The sequence below is a fragment of a genome, unplaced genomic scaffold (assembly GCF_019419815.1).
Source record: "Pyrus x bretschneideri cultivar Hongxiangsu unplaced genomic scaffold, Pyrus_bretschneideri_v1 Contig7, whole genome shotgun sequence".
NCBI classification, from domain to species: domain Eukaryota; kingdom Viridiplantae; phylum Streptophyta; class Magnoliopsida; order Rosales; family Rosaceae; genus Pyrus; species Pyrus x bretschneideri.
Genome location: NW_025999809.1, coordinates 7,183,230 through 7,193,108, shown reverse-complemented (window position 1 = coordinate 7,193,108; position 9,879 = coordinate 7,183,230). Strand labels below are relative to the sequence as shown.

Genomic DNA, 9,879 nt, shown 5'->3' with positions numbered 1-9,879 from the left:
TCGTCTTCTCCGGTGAGCCTCACCGTTCACCGCCGTTTGGTTGGTCGGAAACTAGGGAATTTTCGCCGATTTCTAGAAAATTTTCAACCCTTAATAACTTCCTCATTTCTCAACCGTTTTTAGCAAACCTTATATGGAAATGAAGGTCGTGATGAGGAGAACAAATCTATACCTTTTGGAAGTCCAAAAAATAGATGGAAAATGGCCTAAAAAAACCTCACAAGTCTCGGCCTAAAACTTACCCTCTCGAACTTGCTTGTTTCAACGTCAACACTTTTCCAAACCTAGTCTAATGACCACGGGGAGTTCAGTAGAAGCTTCCCCTTGTCCTAAAACCTTGTAATCGGCTGGGATCACGACAATGCCAACTCAACCGAGTCGGAGCTTCTGAGTTGCTCTGCATTGACCGCATAAAACTCAACCAACGCGTGATCGACTGGTATGGTTGTGTTCGTGAAGATGAGAGGATCACGATGGTGGTGATTTTGGACTTGATTTGTGAGTGTTTGTGAAGGTCCTTGTAGTTGCAAAGAGAGAGAGAAAGAGAGCTCGATGAGGGATAGAGAATGAGATGAAAGAGAAAGTGACAACTTTTCTGATTGGTGGAAAAGTGAGGGAAGTTGTCTGGTTGGGTGAGAGAATTGAGGAGAGTATTTAATTGGTTGTGAGGGGTTTCAGGGCACGGGTCCAATTTAAAAAGAACAAGGGATAAGATTTTTAGATTTGCACAGTAGAAGGGAAATAAGAAAATCTATCCAAAACAGTGTTTTTAGCACTGATAAAATTAATGTACCCTTGTAACAACAAGTACAAATTAATTACAAAAGCGAGAAAAATAATTTAAAGTTGTACAGTCATGTCCATGTCACTTGCCAACAGGGACCTAAATGTCCATTTACACATTCGGGGAGAAATTATATAGAGAACTAGGGACGGGTCATCACAAAGTCTCTTATAATTTATTAAAAAAATTAAAATGCAAAAATGAAAGTTAAGCATGTCTAAGTGAGAGTTGTAACCTAGGCGGATGCCAATGAGGGTACCTAGGCAGTTTAGGCAAGCGCCTAAGTAGGTTTAGGCACTATTTTTTAAATTTTCAAATACATAGGAATTAATCGTAGTGGTGAACAACTGCCTAGCCTAAGGGGACCTAAGCATATTAGGCAAAGATTTTTAGAACAGTAAGAATGATTGACGATTGTCAAGAAGATTGCTGCCAACTCCAAATTCAAAGCAGGGGCCCGTAGTAGAGAATTTTCTATGGTCTTGGCTTTAGACGGCTGTGTTTATTATTATTATTATTATTAGTATTATTATTATTATTTTAACAAAGAATTGGAAGTTAATATGAATTGATATTTAATATTAAATATATTATTCAAGTTGGTATAATGAGTAAAGCGATTATTTGACATTTTCACAATAAAAGTTATCGTAATAGGTCTCTTAATAATAACTAAGAAGACTAAGTAAAAAACAAAGAAGTTTGGATGTAATTTTGAGACACCAAAAAGGAACAGAGGTTTAATCTAGATTTGTCGCATAAATGACTAGAATTTGTTTTTTTATTGGAATGTCTCGGCATTGTACTCTGTGTAAATTTAGTATATACATATATACACATATAGGTAGGAAAGAGAGAGAAGACAAGGGGTTAGGAGGTTTTTTTATATTTTAACTTTAAATATGCTTTGATAACATTTGAGTAAGAAAACAAAAAAAAAAAACTGTAAAATTTGTTTAGTTCAGAAACCATTGCTATAATTACAGAAACAAAAGTGTTAACTAATTTTAATGCCCATATATAAAAGGGTATAATAATTTTTTTATAATTTTTGGTTGATAAATAGTATTTTATTACTAAGTGGTGTAGATATAAATGAGCAGAAAATAACTAATGTAAAGCAAAAATATTCATAAGTAGACACTAAGACATGATCCAATCAGCTTTTGTATCATCGTCGGCAATAGACACGTAACAAATTAACAACTTAAGAATGTTGAAGGTCTGATGGCAACTGACGAAAAGACCATCCCTCTCATATCAATTAATCTGTAACGTGGAAACTATATAATATTCCACCTTTTTGAGGTGTTAGAGTCATCCATGACATTACGGAGACTAATCCAACTAATTAAAATAATGTTATTTCATATGTGGAAGAACATGAAGGAAGGATATGGTTGTTAGCCCTACAATTGGAAAGTTGGGACCCTGTTTATTAGTAATATCTCTATGTATGTTGTCATATAGGTTAGCTAAACTCATGAAAGAAGGAATCTCTACCTGCAATAACAAAAACCAAGCAATAATACTAAAAATAATAATTGTTGTATAGGAAAATACTTCGAGAGAGAATGAATGAATTATTATTAAAGAGTTTCAAATATGCTTTATTTAATATAGAGAATTAATTGCTTAATCAATTGAGAAAGTTGTTCATTTGAAGAATCAATGGCTGAGTGATTACACCAATGAATGGATAGACATAATTATCATGCAGCAACAATATTGAAATAATAATTGGTAATTCTATGGTAGATGAAGGAACTTATTTGTTTTTTTTTTTGACAAAGAAATTAGTTGTTTTATTTATTTATTTTTTTGACAAAGAAGTTAGTTGTTTTATTTTGTTTTTTGACAAATAAATACTACTCACAGAGAAGATCCACTTAATTTTTAATTGGTTATCCCACTCAGAAAGATGAAGAAAATTAATGAGACTAAAAGTTATGAAGTATTCTTAAATGAATAATTGAGGACAATGCTATACGCACTTCCTCGTCTTCGTGTAGCTTTCACATTGTTGCAAGAGTGCAGACATATAAGTATTATAAGTTATAGGTATATGACTGTTAAGATTTCAGAGTCGTCGTTCTTGCTTAATAACCAACACAACTTATAAGTATTTAATTTCATCACAAATTATAGATCTTGGTTATTAATAATGAAACCATTCATTTAAACATAGTAGTATATTTTGTTTAGTTTTCGGTGTAGAATTACAATAGTTTAACTTAAGATATCTATCTCCCTTGAATGCCCCACATAATACGTACTTCTTGAAAACTAAAAACCTTACGTGATAAGTTTTACGTATTTTGTTTTAAAGTTGAGATGTATGTCGGACGCAATTGTGGTACTTGTGATCCTTGTGGAAAATTTGTAATCCGCCTTAGCATCTGACCACCGACTTTGGAGGTCCAAAAGCATCGAAGTCTTTTCCATTTTTCTTCTTTTATAGGTAAAGTAAAGAAGGCCATCAAAAGTCTTTCCTGGAATTTTAGTGGTCTATTTCTTCATTAGTTTGGTCTGGCGGCAGGTACTAGGTCTTGTTCGAGATTCATCATTTAGACTTGCAAAATTGGATTAGGAAACCATATTTTTCATTGAACATCTCCGGCATAAGGAGGACACCTGGGCTTCCCATTAAGGTTTCCGTGTTCGGAATTTTTGTTCTTTTTAAAAATAACCTAAATTTGATTGTGACCTGTGTAATTTTTTGTTAATTTTTATTTGGAGGTGCTTTTAATTAAAGGAAAACTAAAAAAATGCTTGAAAACTTCGAATTTTAATAAAAAAGGACAAAAATGTGTTGTAAGTGAATAGTTCCAGAAGTGACTTTTTAAAGTAAAAAAGTTATTTTCGTTAAAAGTGAACAATACCGGTAGTGTTTCTTTAAAACTCCCTTTAATTAATTGATAATTAAATTTTAACATACATTGAGTACACTTCTTCTTAGCATCTTTAAATAAGTTTACGTCGACAATTTCGTCTTCATTTCGTTAGGTGCGAATTTCAGTCTTGCACTCTCTCTTTCACATGCAATGATGTTCTGTTAGACTTACTGGAAACCTTAATTTAATGTTTTACTAATGGACCACTGCTTTGACTGAAATAATACATTTTCGGAGAATACAAAATTCATTAAATGAATCAACTGCCATATCTCTTGATCAGCTCGACAAATTTTTACGTGTATAATATAGTTTTAATCATAACAATACCAGTCGACAATATAATTTTTATATTACATTTTTAAAGCATATTTGGATAATATATATATATATATATGTATATGTATATATACACGAGTTTTGTTAGAATACACTTTCACATCACGATTTTTCCTTAGAAAAATACATAATTCACTAAAGTAATGAAACTACCATATCTCTTTTTTGCTTTTCCTAACAACCGGCTTCTTGAGCACATCAACCTTCTTTTGGATTACTTTCATACTTGTTCTCACAAAGGCATTATGTATACATATAATGTACATATAAGATGTAGGGACATTGAGATTTGGATTAAAAAATCAACATGGCTATTAGGTTAAGTCCAGTATTACCTTTTTCTACTTTATTTATTTTCTACTCATTTTAAAATTTTAAAATTATTAAATAAATTAAAATCTTTTTATTTTCATACATCTTCTAATTCTTAAAAATCTACTTAATATCTTCTAACAAAAAACTAATATGCTAATATAAATTCATGTGCAGAACATATGATCCTAACTCAAGTAACAAATTCATGAATGTATATTATACATATAAGAATGTACATTATACATATAAGCGAGATATGCAACCTAATTAAAATGTAAAAAACATAATATTCAAGCAAGCAAAGCACATTTATCTATGATACATGTTGATTACAAAAAAAAAATATTTATCATAAAGGTAGATAAATACAATTAACCTAGGTATAGATTGGTTATAAAAATTAAAAATAAAATCTATGAATAGGGTTTAGAGTACAAAAAAGAAGAAGAAGTAAAAAAAAAAGAAATAATTAAAGAGATAATTAGGAAGAAATTTAACAATCAAACTCAAGAGAATGAACTTATTTTAATAAATTAGATTATTTTTATATTGACTAAAAAATTAGACTTATACAAAGTTTTGTCTTAGAGGATAAATATTTTGTTCTAGAATTCATTTGTGTATATATATTAGTTTTCTCACATGCCAATCACACATAGAACATGTTTCTTTGATCTTTACAAAGTCTACATTTGTGCTCCCACAAATTCTATATCTTCTTCCTTTCCTCTTTCAACTATCATCCCTCATTTTTCTTGTTAATTTGTCCAATTTTTTTTTATTGGAAAGAAGAGAAATTAAAAGTAAAAGTAAAGATGATATACATTATATCTTTTGAATGTTGATATATATATATATATATATATATATATATATATATATATATATATATATGGCCTCAAGGTAGAGCCGTGTAGCCCACCATGCATGCATGGAACGCATTGCCATATTTATTTATCCAACTCGCATGGACTATTTGGTATAGTAGAAGTATTATTTCCAGTTTGACAAGGAAGTTGGAATTGCATGTATAGTGCACATTGTTTAGTTTCATTAGAAAAATAAACAAATAAACAAAGCATGCAATATAAACTGAAATTAAAAAGGCAAATAGCTTTCCGTGACATTAGTTTTTAATTGCACCATGGATTTCACTCACAAATTTAATAAGTTTTTAGAAATTGGGCTTACAAGCCCTTCTACGTACAAGCATCAGTCATACTCTCCTAAGATTCTTACTAAGATATATGAGGATCAAATGCAGATTAGCTACAAAATTATATTAGTTTAGATTTAAATGCTTAAAATATTTGATAACCTAATAAAGCAAAACCAAATTAAATCCATGAACCATTAGAAAACTCATTTTCTTATTTTGCTTTATTAAATTGCCAAATGTTTCAAGCATTTGGATCTATACTAATATAATCTTATGACTAATATGCATATGGTCCTCACAAATCTTTAATATGAGGACTTTAGGAGAGCATGAATGGTACAGGCACACCGACTAAAATTAGTCCTCCTCTCAAAATATAATTTTACAAGTCTTCTTCAAAGAAAATACTTTCAATATTGTGTCAATAATCTATCAATATTGGGTCGAGAATGTATTAATATTGTATCGATAATGAGAAGATATTTTGGTTAAAAGAAACTAGTAAAGTTTGCACTTTGATAAGATGCCTATTTTTAGGTGGATTTGTAAAATGGTTCCTAAATCTAATTTCCTAAAGTGTTTTTTAGCACTTAATTAGAAGGTTAGCATATAGCAGTGAGTGATGAATATGGGGAGTCAGCGTGTGGGGCGCATTTGGTGAGGTCAGGGCGAAGAAGGGGACCAGCAAATGACGACACGTGTTCAGCGTGACTCCGATTGAGGGAGGAACGCGGGGTTAGACTTGTATGGAGGGACCAACACCGCCCACCCCACCAAAACAAAAACAAAAACAAACCCAATATTTCCATTAGTCCCATTTTTACACTAATGGGCCAATGGCCGAACTCAAATTACCACCACTTTTCTCTCTTCCAAATTTTCTATTTGTCAAATTAATGTCGCTATTACCCAACATATACCCACCAATTCAGTGCGACTTGCAGAAGCTACGTATGAATATGTAGTAGAAGTTTCTTGGAGTCACTTCCGGGTCGCTATATAATATTACTGATTTGTTTACAGTATATTACGTTAATATACTAATCAAATAATAAATTTTAATTTTACGACATACCGGTTTTATTGTCTACTCCGATCATAAAACTCAAACTAGTAATATCATGCGGTGTTGTGCCCCTCACTCTTTAGAAAATTTCATAAAATTTGCGTTCCAAAATGAAAAAAAAATGCGTTTATAAAATATGAGCACATGATTTATACTCAGTTTTCAAACCAAACACCAAGTTAGTAATTTGGTCGAGAAATATATGCAAAACTCAATAGTAGGTTGTCTCAATCATCCTACTTGGTATCAAAGAAAATAAAAAAGGTTGTCAATAGTATTAATAACAGTCCAATTAATTTATATTTTGTTCTTCAAAATTATCACGTGACATAAACAACCAACTCAAGTTTATATTTGCGAATAGATTACATTGCATTGTAATCAATGTGACAATGTCTTGTGATTTTGTTCTAAATTTGAGGAAGTTTCACGTGGAATATAATGGTATAAAAAGAGGAAAGAAAGAAAGAAGCCAGAAAAGGCAACTCATAAGAAAACAGAAGCACAGATATAAGAAGTGGTTCGTGTCATGTTATTACGCAAGTAGACCCCCCCACCCACCACTACCTCGTTACTTATTGGTAATCCTGAGTCCCCAATTCTTGTAAATCCAACACGTGGTCTCTCGCTACATGTTTGAGGTGGACCTCCCTGCCTCCTTCTCCCTCCCTATATATACCCTCCATGTCTCTCACCCGTTTCGTCCAACACACAACCCCCCAGTCCCCTCATTGCTCACTGCACTGATCTCTCTCTCTCCCCGAAAATCCATTCCAAAAGCAAACCATACGCGCTCTCTCCTCTCCCTCTCTCTCTCACTCACTTACTGTCGAACAAAGCAGAAACAAATTTACTTGCCCTTGAAGGCCAATCAAGAGGCACCATTCTCTGCTACTACTAATAGTAATTTACTAAAAGTGAGAAAACCATGACCATGCCTTCCACGGCAACAACGGCAGCTACAGGTACACGGGTTAAGCCTGTTACTGGTACTACAAGACACCGCCGGCTTCCTTCTTTAAACTCTTCAAATTCCTTCAGAAATCAATTGGGATTTTCCCCCTCTTCTTCCTCAATTTTCAAATCAAAAATCATCTCTTGCTCTCTGCAAACACCTTCTCTAGTCCAAATTCCCAAACACTCCCCTACCTACCAACAACCTTCAACTTCAACTTCCACTAAAATCCCAAGAGAAAATAAGACCCAAAAGTCCCCAACTTCTTCAAAGCCAGTGCCACAACAATGGAACTTGTTACAGAGAGCAGCATCCATGGCTTTGGACGCAATGGAGAGCGCTCTGCTTTCCAAGGAAAAACAACACCCACTTCCCAAAACATCCGACCCAGAAGTCCAAATCGCCGGAAACTTCGCTCCGGTGCCGGAGCACCCCGTCGAACACTATCTACCGGTGACCGGAAAAATCCCCGACTCAATCCAAGGCCTCTACGTCCGAAACGGCGCCAACCCACTTCACGAGCCGGTCGCCGGTCACCACCTCTTCGACGGCGACGGCATGGTCCACGCCCTCCAGTTCAAAGACGGAACCGCCAGCTACGCTTGCCGGTTCACCGAAACCAGCCGTATCAGCCAAGAACGTGACCTCGGCCGTCCCCTGTTTCCCAAAGCCATTGGCGAGCTCCACGGCCACTCCGGCATCGCCCGCCTCCTCCTTTTCTACGCCCGAGGGATGTTCGGACTCGTGGACCCCACCCACGGCGTCGGCGTCGCGAACGCCGGCCTCGTCTACCACAACGGTCACCTCCTCGCCATGTCGGAAGACGACTTGCCGTACCACGTCCAAATCACCGAAACAGGGGACCTCAAAACGGTCGGCCGCTACGACTTCGAAGGGCAGCTGAAGTCCACAATGATCGCCCACCCGAAGGTTGACCCCGCCACGGGGGAGCTCTTCGCGCTCAGCTACGACGTCGTTCAGAGGCCGTACTTGAAATACTTCAAATTCTCCCCAAACGGCGAGAAGTCCCCCGACATCGAAATCAACCTCGAGCAGCCCACCATGATGCACGACTTCGCCATTACCGAACGACACGTCGTAATCCCCGACCAGCAGGTGGTGTTCAAGCTGCAGGAGATGATCGGCGGTGGGTCCCCCGTGATTTACGACAAGAACAAGATGTCGCGTTTTGGGATCCTCGACAAGAATGCCAAGGACGCGTCGGGAATCCGGTGGGTCGACTGCCCCGACTGCTTCTGCTTCCACCTCTGGAACGCGTGGGAGGAGCCGGAGACGGACGAGATCGTCGTTATCGGCTCGTGCATGACGCCCCCGGACTCCATTTTCAATGAATGCGACGAGAATTTAGAGAGTGTTCTGTCAGAAATCCGGCTCAATTTGAAAACCGGCAAGTCGACGCGCCGCCGCATTTGCTCCGAGAATCTGAACCTGGAAGCTGGGATGGTGAATCGGAACAAGCTAGGGAGAAAAACCCAGTTCGCGTATTTGGCCCTGGCGGAGCCGTGGCCGAAAGTTTCGGGTTTTGCGAAGGTGGACCTCTCCACTGGTGAGGTGAAGAAGCATATCTACGGTGACGAGAAGTACGGTGGCGAACCTCTGTTTCTTCCCAGAGACCCCAACTCGGAGAACGAGGACGACGGTTACATTTTGGCCTTCGTTCACGACGAGAAGAAGTGGAAGTCGGAGCTGCAAATCGTGAACGCCATGGATTTGAAGGTGGAAGCTACAATTCAGCTGCCCTCGAGAGTTCCGTACGGTTTTCATGGAACGTTTATAAGCACTAAGGACTTGAAGAAGCAGGCCTGAGGAAATTTACTGCCCCTCAGGAGTAAATTAGCAAAATTTACAGAGGAGATTTGCCTGTGGGAAGCTATCTGATATGCCCCCGGAAACTCATCTGTTATATTTTTTGTGTATGTAGTTTTGGGTGTACTTAAAATATTTTAGAGTGAGGTTTTGGGACACCCAGCTTGTAGCTTTTGGGAATAGGTTTAGCATTCGAGCTCAGCTGGGTTGTCTCCTTATTCTCCCACTTTTGTATGATATGATTATACAGAAAGAGTGTGTATATTTCTCTGCAGATTCTGTTTAATTGTTGTGTAATTAAATTTAAACATGCAGTTTGCTTCTCCTCTCACTCTGTTCCACTTTTGTACGTGCTGTAATTTTAGTAATTTAAACTTGTATATACACAGTCTCTCAATAATTTAATAACTTTGGTTAAATAATATTTTTGGCTAGTCTCAACTTAAAGACGTAACATGGTAAATTAACAATTCACTAAATTTATAAGATAAAGCATTACAAAAAATGGGCCAAATATTTTTTAGTGGTCTATGAGGTAAG

The 9,879-nt window shown here is 36.4% G+C and overlaps 1 protein-coding gene across 1 annotated transcript; it reads left to right on the top strand.

The window, feature by feature from the left end:
* Positions 1–7,297: 7,297 nt before the first annotated feature.
* LOC103957334 (9-cis-epoxycarotenoid dioxygenase NCED2, chloroplastic-like) lies at positions 7,298–9,670 on the top strand. The gene has a single exon (XM_048574242.1). It carries the CDS (start codon positions 7,486–7,488, stop codon positions 9,337–9,339), a length of 1,854 nt encoding a protein of 617 aa, XP_048430199.1. The 5' UTR covers positions 7,298–7,485; the 3' UTR covers positions 9,340–9,670.
* Positions 9,671–9,879: the final 209 nt, after the last annotated feature.